At 56.7% G+C, this 16,165-nt stretch overlaps 1 protein-coding gene across 1 annotated transcript in view; it reads left to right on the top strand.

Moving 5' to 3' along the window:
* The window catches only part of Mn1 (MN1 proto-oncogene, transcriptional regulator), a 39,350-nt gene extending 25,606 nt beyond the window's left edge, over positions 1 to 13,744 (top strand). The window contains exon 2 of the mRNA XM_051161742.1: positions 13,255 to 13,744. Coding sequence (XP_051017699.1) covers positions 13,255 to 13,430 — 176 coding nt within the window. The 3' untranslated portion in view covers positions 13,431 to 13,744. The remainder of the gene's footprint in view (positions 1 to 13,254) is intronic.
* Positions 13,745 to 16,165: the final 2,421 nt, after the last annotated feature.

Raw genomic sequence — 16,165 nt, 5'->3', positions numbered from 1 at the left:
CTGCTCTCTGTAAAGCGCAGTTCTCGCTCTGCAGTGGCGTGCACGTGCATGATGCTTGTGGGGGGCGGAGACGAGGAGAATGTGGTACCCATGCCTGGAAGAGCCAGCTAAACGGATGCCCTCTACCCCGCCGCCGCTGATCTGTCTCACCCTCATTCCTGTTCTCATTCTCCTCTCTCTGTCCTTGACAATCAGTGCTCCCCCCTTGCCCCAGTTCTACTCCCCCTCCCCCGCAATCCGGAGATGGCTCGCAGAGCGAGGGAACAGATTCTCCTGCCTGAAGCCAACTTAAGTGTCACTCAGATCATTACCCGAGGGATCCAGGCAGGGTGGGCACAGGGCCTTCCCCGGGGCAGAAGGACATGGCTACCACCCGTCGGCCCATGACCAGGTCTAGCCTTCATAAAAGGCACCTCCAGCCTGCTCTCTCTCCTCCCTCTTCAGATCTAAAGCCCATAAGGAACATTCTAGAATCCAGGTTCTGAGGCAAGGCTGTGGATGTGTCTGGGGCTTGGGAAGGGTGTGTGCCTCCCCTACCTGTGACACGCAGTCCCCTCAGGAAGTTCTGTCTCTTCAGCCACAGCAGTCTTCTGCAAGTCCCTATGCATGTGGTCCCTGGGCCGGGTGGGGCGCTGTCAGGAATAGCAAATGATAAGACCTACTGTGTGCAATATCAGAGCCAGCCCAGGGAGCAGAAGTCAGGGCCTTGGTATGTAGAAATCACACTGTTGGGCTCTACAGACAAGTGTGAGAAACTGGGGTACCCTGTGACAGAACAGATGACACCAGGCATGACAAGGGGCGTAGAGCAGTCTTGTTAAGGCAGGGAGAGTGGATAGAGAGGGGACAGGGGTACCCCAGCAAGTTGAAGGCCAGAGTAGTGCTGCCACTCCTTGGTGACGATGGACCGTGAAGGTCATGACTGTGCCCACCGTACCTCTGATGGATCAACACTTCTGCCAAGACGTAGAAGGCCGGGCCTTGGCTTCCTACTCTATAGCACCTCCCAGCCCTGTCTCCTGGGGTCTCTTTCTGTCTTTTTTGCAAGGTCACAGGACAAGGAACTCTGACCTCTGCCCTGGGAGGAGATGTGCTATGTTCTAGTCCAGCCTGTGTGTCCTAGAGACATAAGCCAAACAGAAAAATCTCTCCTGAGGTGGAGTGTGGGTGTTACCAAATATGTCTTGTTGCGGGGGGCAGGGAGGGGGCAAATCTGACAGGTGAGGTCACGCTGACTCAGCTGCTGGCCCCCACCCCTCCCTGCACCTGCCTATCCCCTTGGAGGCCTCTACTCCCCTGGGAGTCCACACCCCACCTTCCCAGGTTATGCCAGAAACCGCACTTGGGTGTTACAGGCCCGGTGGGAACTCTTAGAGCTAAGCCAGTCACCTGGGCTCAATCCTTCAAGCCTTCTCCCACCCCCAAGGGAGAGATTAAGGAACATTTCCCAGCAATCCACAGGGCAGTTGGGGGTGGGAAAACACCCACTGGGGGCTTCTGCAGGTCCTGGAGTCACCGGTTCCGTCAGGTGACTCTCGCCATCCAATCACGAAAAGGACATGGCAAGAGGCATCCCTGAGGTCAGGCAGCCAGGGATAAGTGTCTCAGTGACTAGCCTGGGGTAAGTGTCTCAGTGACTAGCCTGGGGTAAGCATCTCTGTGACTAGCCTGGGGCAAACTTCTCTGTGTCTGGGTCAGGAGACAAGACCAGGCCCTCAGCAGGTGTTAAGGAATAGACTGGGGTGCTGTTAGCCACAATTGCTGCCTGTCGTTGTAATATCTGCATGAGTGAGCCTCCTAACCGCCCTGCCCTCCTGTTGCTGATCTCACTGCAAACAGACTCTGCAGCAGAGCCTGCCTCACCCTACCTGTGGTACATCTTAGTGCTTCCCTTCCTGGGCCTCTGTCTCCCTCCCTGTAACTTCAGCGAGGACTCCCTGACCTGAGGTATAGGCCACGGTGATTGCAGAGGGGAGGCAGAGGTGCACGGAAGTGTGGCAGAGCTGACCTGGGCCTGGCCACCCGAGAGCTGCAGGTGTGACTTGGAAGCGGCCCAGGGCTCCTGGTTGGCCTGGTTAGACAAGGGCTTTTTAGAGTGTCGTTCAGGTGTTCTGACAGAGGCTTTGATCTCCAATTTGCTCAGGGTTGAAGGACACCAGGGATTGTGTGTTTTTCCAAGTCAAGCTTCCTGTGCCAAGACTGAGGTGAGGAAGATGAAAACTCCCATCCACCTTCACATGTTCCCCACACTGCCCTGACTCTGAATCCTCCCTGACTCCACATTGCTTCCAGGTGGGTCATGCTTCTTCCTGGATACTCCATGACGGAGCCCATTGAGCCATGCGGCTCACTCTCCTCACTCTTCCGACCCTGACTAAATCAGAGCTCTGGGTTCTGGGTGTCCAGGGCTCAGTGAAGCTTGCTGTTGTTCAGAAATAGGGCCCCACTGGCTTCAGATGTCCCCCTTCATCCTTTCCTGAAAACTGTGCTTGTTCTTAAATCTGCTCATGTACCTCCCCTAACCCTGAGTCTTCCTTGAGCCCTGGCTCTTGCCCAGACCCCACAGCACAGCCACAGTGCAACCTACAGCACAGCCACAGTGCAACCCACAGCACAGCCACAGAGCAACCACAGTGCAACCCACAGCACAGCCACAGTGCAACCCACAGCACAGCCACAGAGCAACCACAGTGCAACCCACAGCACAGCCACAGTGCAACCCACAGCACAGCCACAGAGCAACCACAGTGCAACCCACAGCACAGCCACAGTGCAACCACAGTGCAACCCACAGCACAGCCACAGTGCAACCCACAGCACAGCCACAGAGCAACCACAGTGCAACCCACAGCACAGCCACAGAGCAACCACAGTGCAACCCACAGCACAGCCACAGTGCAACCCACAGCACAGCCACAGAGCAACCACAGTGCAACCCACAGCACAGCCACAGAGCAACCACAGTGCAACCCACAGCACAGCCACAGTGCAACCACAGTGCAACCCACAGCACAGTCACAGTGTAACCCACAGCACAGTCACAGTGTAACCAACAGCACAGTCACAGAACAGCCACAGTGCAACGCACAGCACAGCCACAGAGCAGCCACAGTGCAACCCACAGCACAGCCACAATGTAACCCACAGCACAGACACAGTGTAATCCATATAGCACAGCCACAGAGCAGCCAAAGTGCAACCCACAGCATGGGCCATAGCACAGCCATAGCACAGGCCACAGCATGTCCACAGTACAGCCATAGCACAGGCCACAGTGCAGCCCACAGCACATCCACGGCATAGCACACAGCTTAGCCACAGCACAGCCACAGCTTAGCTACAACACAGCCACAGCACAGGCTATAGCACAGCCACAGTACAGATCACAGCATATCTACAGCATAGGCCATAGCACAGGTCACAGTGCAGCCCACAGCACAGGCCACAGCACAGCCCACAGCACACCCACTGCACAGCCCACAGCACAGCCACAGCACAGCCCACAGCACAGCCACAGCACAGCCCACAGCACAGCCACAGCACAGCCACAGCACAGCCACAGCACAGCCCACAGCACAGCCCACAGCACAGCCACAGCACAGCCACAGCACAGCCCACAGCACAGCCACAGCACAGCCACAGCACAGCCACAGCACAGCCCACAGCACAGCCACAGCACAGCCCACAGCACAGCCACAGCACAGCCACACCACAGCCACAGCACAGCCCACAGCACAGCCACAGCACAGCCACAGCACAGCCCACAGCACAGCCACAGCACAGCCACAGCACAGCCCACAGCACAGCCCACAGCACAGCCACAGCACAGCCACAACACAGCCCACAGCACAGCCACAGCACAGCCACAGCACAGCCACAGCACAGCCACAGCACAGCCACAGCACAGCCCACAGCACAGCCACAGCACAGCCCACAGCACAGCCACAGCACAGCCACAGCACAGCCACAGCACAGCCCACAGCACAGCCACAGCACAGCCCACAGCACAGCCACAGCACAGCCACAGCACAGCCCACAGCACAGCCACAGCACAGCCACAGCACAGCCACAGCACAGCCACAGCACAGCCACAGCACAGCCACAGCACAGCCACAGCACAGCCACAGCACAGCCACAGCACAGCCACAGCACAGCCACAGCACAGCCACAGCACAGCCACAGCACAGCCACAGCACAGCCACAGCACAGCCCACAGCACAGCCACAGCACAGCCCACAGCACAGCCACAGCACAGCCACAGCACAGCCCACAGCACAGCCACAGCACAGCCACAGCACAGCCACAGCACAGCCACAGCACAGCCCACAGCACAGCCACAGCACAGCCCACAGTACAGCCACAGCACAGCCACAGCACAGCCACAGCACAGCCACAGCACAGCCACAGCACAGCCACAGCACAGCCATAGCACAGACTTTCACTACCAGCACATGCCAACATCTCTTTTCTAGCTGGAAGCTCTGAGGACAGGGCACAGGTTGGAGTGACCCCTCAGAGCCTAGAACCCAGCACACTGTGTAGTGTACATTGCATTGTCCCACGAGGAGCCCCGCAGGACCAGTGAGGGTCATGTGAAAAAAAAAAAAAAAAAGACTTAATGTCCCTTCACTGCCAGGTAGGAGTAACCAATTGTGCTTTTCAGAGTAGGATGTAGAGACGAGACGTGGCACGCGTCTGCCTGAGCCCCACAGCGTGCCCAGACCTTTATCTGCATAGCCTGTGAATGGTTACCCACACAGACCTTCTTCTTGGAGAAGCATCTGAACTGTGGGAGCCTATGTGGGTGGCAGGCAGTTACCATCCCCACTGTGGCCTGAAGAAGTGCCCCACAAAGAGGAGCAGGCACCCCCAAGGTCCTCAACCTGGAGCGTCGTCAGCCCTTGGTAAATTTATTTTCTGAAATCCGTACTAGCAGCTGAAGCCATGAGGCTGGATTGCTAAAGAAATGGGCGTTTGTCTGTCCTCGTAGACGGGATACTGTTGGGCCAGGGAGACGCTCAGTGAGTCCAGCAGCTTGATGTGCAAACGCAAGGGCCCGAGTTCAGGGCTCAGCACCAGGTGGAGAGCTAGGCGGGAACACACACGGCTGCTACTCCTCAGGAGGGGGGATGTGGCTTGCTGCCAGCCAGGCCAGGTTAGCTCCAGGTCCAAAAAGAGACCCTGCCTCAAGGGAGTACACATGTGTAGGTAACCCCGACACACACAACACGCTGCCACTCCCTCACACCTCTATATACACCACACACACACACACCAGATACACACGTAGACTTGCACAAACAAGACACACACACACACACACACACACACACACACCTTACTGTTGAAGTTGCCGCATCCTGGCAGACTGTGACACACACACACACACACACACACACACACACACACACACACACACCTTACTGTTGAAGTTGCCGCATCCTGGCAGACTGTGACACACACACACACACACACACACACACACACACACACCTTACTGTTGAAGTTGCCGCATCCTGGCAGACTGTGACACACACACACACACACACACACACACACACACACACCTTACTGTTGAAGTTGCCGCATCCTGGCAGACTGTGACACACACACACACACACACACACACACACACACACACACACACACACACCTTACTGTTGAAGTTGCCGCATCCTGGCAGACTGTGTGAGGCCCGTAGGGCCCAGAAAGGTGCGGCATCGCGCGTGAGGTCATCCAGCGTTCAGTCTCCAGTCATTGTACAAAAAGGTAGAACAGGGCTGGAGAGATGGCTCAGAGGTTAAGAGCACTGACTGCTCTTCCAAAGGTCATGAGTTCAATTCCCAGCAACCACATGGTGGCTCACAACCACCTATAACAAGATATGTATACATAATAAATAAATAAATCTAAAAAAAAACAAAAAACAAAAAACAAGAAGGCAGAACTAAGGCAAGGTCATCGCAGCTGGAGTGAGGACTTGGTAGGAGTGGTGACACACACGAGGATGTTCTTTGGGAACCGTGTTCTCCCTGTCCGGCATCCTGGATGAGGAACTGAGGCTTCGGGGGGGCTTTTAGCTAGAGGTCCCTAAATATCAGGTCGGTCATGAGACCCTGGAGGTGTTTTAGGCCAGAATCTTACAGGAGAGGACTCTTCAGAGCTGCTCCAGCCTGGAGAGACGATGCCCAGCCTGTGGATGGTGGCCCTTGTGTCCCCATGTCCCCTCTCCCATCACCTTTCCCTCCCAACTTTGACCTTTCCTGCCCTCAGCGGGCCCATCTGAGTGACAGCTGCCATTGTCCCGAGCCATGTGAATTGCTTGCCCAGCTTCCCCACAATGCTGTCCTTACTTTTCTAGGTCCTGAAAGCTGGGCTCACGGACTCCTGATCTTCTGAGAGGCTTTTCTCCGACCCTGCCCTGTGCTGGGGCTAAAGGGCATGAGGGGACCCTCTTTCAGGGCCCTCTGACAAAGGGCGTAGCTGCAGGAGGCAGTGTTCATGGGGTAGCTTCCAAGGGGTGCTGTCTTGGGTAATTCTTGCCTCAGTGTGTGAACCTGGGCAGTCTTTCCAGAGAGCAAGGAGGGTGTTGGCCAGAGGAGGGTGGTGGAAATAAAGGAGGAGGGGCTGTGGGGGAGGCACTGGGCCCAGTAGCCCCTGCCACCGAGGCAGGGACTCCATACCAGACGGTGTGGGTGTGGCCGGCTCTACTGCTGCTCTTGTGACCACAGTTCTCTGAGTTTAGTCTCCCTGAGCTCAGTTTCCAATGTTGTGACATGGGCTGTAGATTTGGCGCCTGAGCCATCGACGTGACCCAAGGTCAGCGGTGCCTGGGACCCTTGCCACAGTTACAGCCTGTGGCTGGCAGGACAGCGGCATGACGAACTTCCATCCTGTTTCTCTGTCGTCACGTGACACTGGGGCTGGACTTTCACAGAGGGTAAACTGAGGCTGGAACGTGCGAGTGGGAAGGTAGCTGAGGTAAAGCTGCCTGCCCTGGTTCCCCGTGAGATGTCATGGAGTGTCTCTGAGTCCTTAGGTCAAGGCCTCAGTGGGGGAGGGGGGGTGGACACAGTCCTAAGGAACTGAAGTACCCTGGTCACTTGTCCTGTAGCTGTGATAAGAAACAGCTGAAGGGAGGGCTTACTCCGCCTCAGAGTTCAAGGATGCAGGCTGTCATGGTGAGGAAGGCATGGTGGCTGTCACACCACACCATAGCCAGGAAGAGGGAGGGATGAAGGGGCTGCTCAGCTCGCTTTCTCCTCCTTGTTTGGTCCAGGACCCCTCCCCTGGCCCATGTGACCACTGCTGCCTGTAGTCAGGGCGGGCCTTTCTGCCATAATTAACTCAACCCAGCTAATCCCTCACAGGTGTCCTGGAGGCTTCTACCCCGGGCAGTTCCAGAGGAGCCTGCCAAGCTGACAGTCGACACTAGCCACAGCTAGCGTGGGGTACATGCTGTGACCCTGCGCTCGGGGTGCCGAGGCAGAGCTGTACGTTTAGGTCAACCTGGGATACACAGAGTAACTTTGTGACACTCTGTCCTATAAAAAGCAAGGCTGGACACCACCTGCCACAGTCGTCAGAGAGGACTGAGCAGGCCTAGTGCGGGTGAGGGATTTGCGTAAGGCTACACAGTGGGGGGGGGGGTATCACGAAGACACTGAACAGAGCCCCAGTGGGTGTTTGCTGTGTGCCAGGAGTAAGAGGGCACGAAGGCTGGTAGGGCCAGCCAAGGCCTTCTGCCGCCCACATCTGGCCAAAGCTTTTCCCTTCTTGCCCCTGAACACTGAGGGCCGAGCTGTGGGGCTGTCTCCTTTAGAGCTTAACAAAGGCAGTAGATGCAGAGGTAGTCAGTTAGGGGTGCCTCCAGACTCCTCTACAGCCCAGCCTCAGCGTCGGTATGTAGCCCAGCCGAGGAGGCTTGGATTGCTCGTCCTCATGTTCAGCCTCTAAGTGGGGTGATAGGTATGTCCCACCACGTGCAGACGCCTTAGCACTGTGGTAAAGAGAGTTGAGGGCTGAGATGACAGCTCAGGCGGTAGAGCACTTGGAATGCAGGGATAGGGACCCGGGTTTGCGTCCCCAGCACTCAGCAAACCCAGACACGGTAGCATGTGTCTGTAACCACCGCACTTGGGGAACTAAAGACAGGAGGGTCCTTGGGGCTCGCCGGCCAGTCAATCTAGTCAAACCTGTGGGAGATCATGTCTCAAAAGCCAAGAACGACACTGGGGAAGACTGCTTGTATGGACGCAGGCCTCTATGTCACGCACGCACCTTTGATGGCCCTTCCACAGTCTAAAGCCTTGAACAGTGTAGCGTTCGCGTGAACTCCTGCTCCTCCTCGGCAGGTAGGCCTGAGAGGCTGGTGGTTTTGGCTACAGGGCTGGCTGGCCTCATCGCTCTCAGGCCAGTGAGTGAATGGCTTCCCCTGCTGCCAAGGCTCCTCCACCTGAGCCCTCGTCTCCAGGTGTTTGATCCTGGCAGCCTGTGGGGCGGAGCCTGGACATACAGCCGCCTGCAGGGATGGAGGTCTTGTACCTTGTGTTGGGGACCCTGCCTCCCCCATGGACCTGCATCTGGGCAGGATGGTGGGAGTCAGCAGGGGTGCAGAGGGAGGGTGCTACAGACTGAGTGCGGATGGAGGAGGGGTGCAGCTGTGGCAGGGACAGGGCTTTGTGTAATGCAGTAGGACAGACACAGAAATGACGCCAAGGGCCAAGTGGCAAGCGTGACCAGGAGGTTGTGTAAAGTCGGGGCGGGGACGGGGAGGGTGGCTCATCCTGGGCACTGGGGAGGTATGGGAGGTTTAAGTAGGAGAGAGATCTGTCCAGGCCGGGGCACAGTGAGAGACACAGAGAGGGCCAGGCTGCTGCAGGCTGGAGCTGGTGCAGGAACTGGCAGCCAAGGGCAGAAGTCACAGGAGACAGCAACCTCCCCCGTTACCCTTTCTGGGTCCAAAATACAGGAAATTCAAAATATACTTCTCTTTGTGGGAATCGGGTGAGGTGAACGTGGGGGCCGTCATTAGCTGCGGTTCAGGCCCACACTCCTTACATAAGCCACGAGTTAAAAATACCCTCTCCGCCTCACGCTGGCCGTAGGGAGCCCCCACAGAGATGAACGCACTGCTGCTCTAGGTCTGGTGCCCCCAGATCACAGGCTCTGGGCCTTTTGGAGACTTGGGTGTTCTCACAGACCTGCCCAGAGGTGGGTCCACCCACCTCCCCTCTATGCCCGCCCTCCCTCGATCTGGGTGGGCATCAGCTGGACCCCACCCATGTCCCCCACTTTGGTCATCACTCTGTGGGGGCGGGGCAGAGAACAGAAGGCCAGGCCGGGATCCCCAGGCCAAGACTCTCCAGAGTCTGGAGAGAGCCACCGAAGCAGGAGCCAGCTGCCCAACAAGGCTGTGGGTGTTTGAGCATGCGCTCCAAGTGGGTCCTGGCTGGCGCTTCCGTGCAGGGTGGGGTGCAGTCAGGACTACTGTGTGGACCTAGAGGAAGAAAGGAACAACAGAGGAGGAAGTCCCGGAAGCAAAGGGGAGAATGAGGGAAGTGGGGAGAAGGGAAGAGGAAGGAGGAAGGAAGGCATGGAGGAGGAGGGAGGAAGTGGGACTGGGGAACAGACATCCGGCAGGCAGTTTGCTCCAGTGACCACTCAGGCCGAGTCAGGCCCTTCACACTCCTGCTGTCCCTGCTCCCTTGCACTTCTTTGACTCCAGGGTCTGAAGGCCCCAGGGATGGACACACACAAATATCGCAGGACACAGGTGCCGGCTGCCACTGGAGAAACATGGAGCCAGTGGGCCTCCGCTCCCCCGGGGCCACACTGCTTCCTCTCCTGATGTCTCGCTGTGGCCTGATGGACCTTGGGGGGAGGTCTGGCAGGGGCCACCCAGAGGGCCACCTTGGCCTTAGCTATGGGCTTGAGGACGCTATCTTGTCCTAACTCCTCCGGTCTTTCTTGGCCAGTCAGCTATGGGCCCTGGCTTCTGCCCCCGGGGTGTCATTGTCACTGAGGTTCAGGCAGGGTATGTTTAGAGACGATGGTGCCCCTCCTCTCTGGGTGGGCCCACTCAGACCTCACCTATATGTATGAGGCCCGCTCTTCTGCTCCATGGTCCCTTAGAGGCTGTGAGCTTGGCTCACCCAGGATGGCCCCTCCAGTAACGGAAGAACAGGTACTGCAGACCATGCGGCAGCCTAGGTGCGGGGATTCCCTCGCCTGTCAGGAACCCCAGGCTAAAAAAAGAGGGCCAACCGGTGGTATCTACCAGCATCGGGTATCCAGGGATCCCAAGTTCCCCTTCAGCCCCAGGGTCTTGGTGAGGGGACGGTGTCCTCTCCGGATTGCTGATGTGGCGGCCTGGGTGTGCCTACAACCTGAGGCTTGGGGACTCTGTGTCTTCCTGGCTGGGACAGGCTAGGACTTGAACAGCTTCTTTAGGATATCTTCTGTGAGTTGACAGCCTGAGGGGTCACCGTCCTAGAGCATGATGGGTAGTCCCCGTTGTAATGCGTCTGCAGATGGGGTGAATACAGGTGTGCACGGTCAAGACATTTTCTCCTAAAAGGTCTAGCGTGGACACGAGGCTGGGGTTGACTGCCTCGTAAGGTCCCTGCTGAGACGGAATTCTGTACTGTGATGTATGCCATCAGGCCAGACTCTCACCCTCTCTGAACCACAGGTGCTTCTTGCCGAAATGGAGGAAGGGCATTGCATTGTGGGCTTGTTGCGGGGCATGGAATTAGATAGCCCTGGACTCCACCTCAGGTACAGCAAGTGCCTGGCTCTGAGATCCAGACACAAGCCCAGCAAGTGTCAGGTGTGGGCATGGAAGGAGGCGGTAATCTGGGCCTGCTGGTCGTACATGCTTAAATAACATTTCCTATCACCTTCCTGAGGCCTGCAGTCAGAGGCCGGCCTGGGTCTCCTCTGCCCTGAGCCCCCTTGGCTCCTCCCTATCTCGGTGAGCGGCTCTGGTTCTCAGTGCCTCCGTCTGTCTGTGTGTGCAATGGTGCAGGCGCGGCTGCGTGGGTCTCTTGAGAGGATGACCCGCCCCTCGTGGGATGTTGCACTCTGGGAGCGAGGCGCGCATGCACTCAAGCACAGTAAGGGCTGCATTGCTGCGGGCTGGGGGCCGTGTGCGCTCAGGGACCCCGATCCTCTGTCTCTGCTATCCTGAGGTGTACTGGGTATGGGATCCACCAGCAAAAACCAATCCATAGCCTATGCTCGAAACCTCAGTGTCTTTTACAAGATGAGCAAAGACTCATGTGGTGGGTAGGGGACAGGTCACCTGACCAAGACTAAGGGTTTTCATTGGCTTCTGGGCTATTCCCTTCCGACCTTCCCAGGGGCATGCCCAGTAGCCCTTCCTGGGACCTCTCTATACCAGGCTGTCACAAGGCCTGGCCTAGAGAGACAGCAGTAGAGAGGGGTGTCACACGCTGGGTGGTGGAGCCAACCGCCACTCCTGAGCCACCGTGATTAACCACAGAATGCCTGGTGTCGCTCAGGAGGACCCCGGGCCCACCGCACCAGGAAATAATAGGTCCCACATAACTGCTTGTTGATTGAATGAGTGCGTGCAGAAGCCAATGCAGATTGCTCTCCCCACCTGGCAGGCCCAGAAGCCTTAATTCAGAGAGGCTTGCCTGGCCCAGGGGGAGGGGCTTAGCACCTAGAGCCTTTCTTCTTTAAGGATTAGGGTTAGGCTCTTAATCCTAGGTACTGGGTGGGGTGGGTGGGCGACTTCTGCTCTAGCGAGATGAGGGTGAGTAGGTCGTTGGGCTCAGTAGCTGGGTGTGCCCCCTTGGTCCGAGTTGGGCCCTCACCCCAATTTCATCTCCTGCTTGTCTACTGGATTCGCCAGTAGCCAACAGTCAAACCTAGCTTTCTGAGCCCTCCTGGTAGTAGGGCAGCCTCAGGTAAGGTCCCCAGCCCTCTGAAAAAGGAGAATTGGGAAACTGTCTTTCAAACATAGTAGGGCGGGGAGGGCAGGGCTGCCTGGGGGTGTTCTCTGAAGCTTTCTAAGCTGTCCCATCTCTACCCCAGCAGAGGAGGAGGGCTTTGGCCTAGCTCACACTGACATGCTAGGTATTGCTCAAAGCCTTCTCCTTGGGGCATCTCTGACGCAGAAACAGCCATCTCCTGTGGTAGCTCTGGTTCTGTGTAACCAGCAGAGTGAGTCCCCATGAAGCTGTGGAGCATAGACTACCCCAACCATTGGCCTTTCCACTGTCATGGCTGACGTGGTCCGGGAGCTCAACCGTGTACAACCTAGAGCACTTCAAGGCACTTTACAGTTTATACAAGCATCTGGGTGTGCTAATAGCCTTGATACCTAATGCGTATAAGGCCATGCGTATGAGGTATGGGTCATTCCATCTTCAGAGAGCAGGGCTACAACTGGGGGGGGGGGGGGTGGTCTCAGAGATGTGCGTCTCCAGGCAAATTTCTGTGCCTCTCTGGGCCACAGATGTCGTAAAGAGCAGGCCTTGGGAGGTGGAGGGGGTAGTATGTGCCCCGTAGGCTCCCCCCTCGCCAGCCCACTCTGTAAGCCACCTCTCCTGAGCCCTTCCTGTTCCCTGAGGAGGGAAAGAAGCCCCTGGATGGGAGGAGGCCACAGAGCCCTTGCCCTCCACCTGCTGCCTGCTGCCTGCTGCCTGCCCCGGGAGTGGTATCTCACTGATCCCCACAGGCTCCTTCTCCCTCCTGCCAGTAGATGTCTCCTCCATGACCTCTGAGGCAGGCCACTTCCTTCTCTGGACCTCAGTGTCCCTAGCTATGAAATGAGGTAACCACCTTTAGCTCCTGGGCTGTGCTATCCAGTCTAGTTAAGGAAGTTCTGAGAGCACAGGAGGCCCACAGCAGATGTCTATTCAAAGGACTAGACAGTCCCCCTACCCCACCCATGACTTTTTGGGGTATCTGTGAAGGCCTCTGTACCCTCCAATGTGCTTTCAGATGGGCTTCCCGCTCTCCTGGTGTTTGGTTGGTCTTTGTCCACCAGAGACGGACAAATTGTGATGTCATCCCATCCTATCTCCTGCAGGAGGCCACAGACCTGGATGTGGTGTGGGTATTGGCATGGTGGGCTTTTTCTTATGTAGTCTTCACAGCCCAAGCTTCTGAGACCAACTCTTGCCACAAAAGAGGGTGGCCAGATACCGTCTCTCCGTCCCCTCTGCTGTCACCCCACAGGGCCTCCCACTAGCCACTAACTTGTGTCTTCTTTCTCCACAGCCCACGACCTCCCCACCAACAAGGCCTCAGCCACCCAGCCCGGAAGCCACCTGCAGTGCCTGACTGTCCACTGCACAGATGGCGACCCCAAGGCCCGCGCCTCCGTACCCACCTGGCGGTCTCTGCACTCTGACATCTCCAACCGATTTGGGACATTTGTGGCTGCCCTGACTTGAGCCCACGGGAGCCCTTGCCCTGTCCACCCATGTGGCTGAGCAGACTCATGTTTTTATCTAGGTTGGTACCTGCTTAGTGGCACTCGGAGTGGGAAGGGTTCATCACTTAAGGGGGCTGGGGAAGGCAATGAAAGGAACCGCAAAAATTACTTTAAAGAAACTGTGTGCCACACCGTGACACCGGTGTCAGCCCTCAGCCGACAGCAAATGCTGGCTCAAGCCTTTTTTTCCTGCTAGAGAACCCCTGTTTTCTGTACTTGGCGTGTGTTCTGGGAGGCCCGTTCCTTTCTAAAGCCCAGGCAGGTGCACCTGTCGCCCCTCACCTTTTCAGTTCCCTTTGATTCTTTTCACACTCCCCGCATCCCCTCCCCTCTCCCTGCTGCTTCGTTGCTTCGTTCATCACTTACGAAGATGAAGATCTTGGAGAGCACCGTTCTGGAGTGTCTCAGCCGTAGTGTCATTGTATTGTCAGCTCCTGCGTCACCAGTTGGGACAACAGCAGCTGCCAGGGACTGGGATTTCCTGGTTCCTGAGGACTTGGAGAGGCGGTTCCCTCAGTGGCCCTTAGCTTTCAGCTAGCTTCTGGTCCTCCCACTGGGAGCTGTCCCTCAGGAGCCTCCTGGATTCTGAGCGGGATGCTGGCTCCAGCTACGCGGGAGGAAGAAGCCTGCCAGGGCTGTGAGCTCCCCTCCCCTCCTTTTCCCTCACTGTTGTACCCCTCTGGCCTTCTCTGTGCTGAGCAGGGTGACCTTGTGACCCTCAAAGGGGACAAGGGAGGGGTAGTCAGTTGTGCCAGTCACTTCCTGGCCTTGCTCTTCCAGGTGGCAGCCACGGTGCCTCACCTCCCCACCCTAAGTGGCTCCATCCCTAGGAGGAGGGATTGAGGCAGCTGAGATGCTACCTTTGACCCTACAGTTCCCGCACAGGTCCAGGAGGGAAAGAGAATAAAACCAGTGGCCTCAAGACATCCACTCCTGGGCCCCACCCCCCACCCCGTTCCCTTTGTGGGCTATCTCCTGCACTTTTTGATTTGGTTTCATCCTGATTTAAAAGCAGAGCCTTGCCCAAAGCGACTCCTTGGAGAGATGCTTCCCCCACTAAGCAGAGAGGAACAGAGATTGCCGTGCAGATGTGGACAGCGCCTTAGGGTGTGGTCTATACCCTGCCAACCTGGTGACCCCCTGCTGTGGGTCTGTTCCTCCCTGGGAGCCGTCAGGCCAGAGCCAGCCTTCCTGTTTCAGCTCAGTTTTTGTTGTCAGCCTGTCTTCCCAATTGTTCCCTTCTGAGCCCTTACCCCAACTTGACAACCCCCCTTTTCTTAGCAAGAGGCCCAAATGCATGGGCCTCTCCAGACACCTTCGTGTCAAGGGATTTTTAAAGGTGGGAGCCACTTGCCAAAAGCTGACTCTCTCCCTCATGTGCTCCTCCTCTTGGCCTAGGTCTGAGCAGCCCAGACCCTGTCTGTACTTGTTGCCTGGGCGGTGTGATGGGACTCAGAGGGCGGAAACAGGCGGCATGGGCTGTGAGCAGGAAGGCCCCTCGGTTCTGTGCCCAGGGCGGCGAGGGAAATGGCTCCTTCGTTCCACAGGAGCGTCCTCCAGACTCTACAGTCACCCTCAGAGTTTGCGAGGTCCAGTTGTCTGAGAGTGCCAGCCTTTTGCTCCCCACACAAGAGTGATGCCTCCTTCACTGCTTAAGGCCGAGGAACGAGTGTCCTAATGGCCATCGAGGAACTTGCCAGCATAAAGTCCACACGCAGCCGCCGCCAGCGTGTGGCTCAGGTCACCCGGAAGCGTCCAGTGTTAACTTGTTCTTGCTTCCCGCGGGCCCCCAGGGTGGGACAGCCTTTAGAATAGCCTTAAGCAAAAGGACATCGTGTCATTACATTTGGTTTAGTGGAAGGAATAAAAGTGGAAGGAAAGCGCGCCCGAAGCACAGGAGCCAGGGAACACTGTAATCAGTGCACAGCCAACTCCAGTAGAGAGAGAAGGAAATCGCTACTGCACATGTAAAATATGAACCCTTAACCCTGCGGTGCGGTGCGGTGCGGTGCAGTGCGCGAGCCTGTAAGCTTTTTTGACTCTTAAAGAAAACCATTTCTGAAATGCTTGGTTGGAAGGCAGTGACAATAGCTCATGAAACTGAGTGGTATTTTTCTTTCTTTTTAAAAAAAATATGTAAAGTCGAGTCTTCCGTATTCACGCATACTGTATATACGTGTATATGTTTTGCTGAGCAGCTTAAATAACAATAAATACGACGTTAATGGTGCCTGGCGCGTGTTTGTGGGCGGGGCTTGTTTCTTCCTGTAGCATCCTTGCATGTGTATTGTGTGGGTGGGCGTGTGTCTTCCTCCACTTCTCTTTATGACTCGTAGAGCCCAGCTCTCCTCATCAGTTTGGCCTGTCTGGCTATCCAGGTTGCTCTGAGGGCTCTCTTGTCTCCTGAGGGAGGGGGTACAGGAGGCCATTACACCTGTCATGCCCTCACCCTGCGCTGCACTTTATTCACTGAGCCATCTCCCCATCCACCATGGGTTTTTCATGGTCCATCAGATGCTGGCATGGGGGCCCTGGGTTCCGTCCCCCCACATTCCAGGGGTGCAGAGAGCGTCCAATCTGAAGGTCTTCCGCCATCTTCTATGGACCAGTTACTGGGGTACCCCTCCTCCACTTTACTGTGCGTCCCCCACAGCATGAGCCATAAAATATGGGAACAGAAACCAGGAAAGGCTT

This window comes from Acomys russatus, chromosome 19 (assembly GCF_903995435.1).
Source record: "Acomys russatus chromosome 19, mAcoRus1.1, whole genome shotgun sequence".
Taxonomy (NCBI): domain Eukaryota; kingdom Metazoa; phylum Chordata; class Mammalia; order Rodentia; family Muridae; genus Acomys; species Acomys russatus.
The sequence above is the reverse complement of the archived record's forward strand: the minus strand, read 5'-3'. Positions and strand labels throughout refer to the sequence as shown.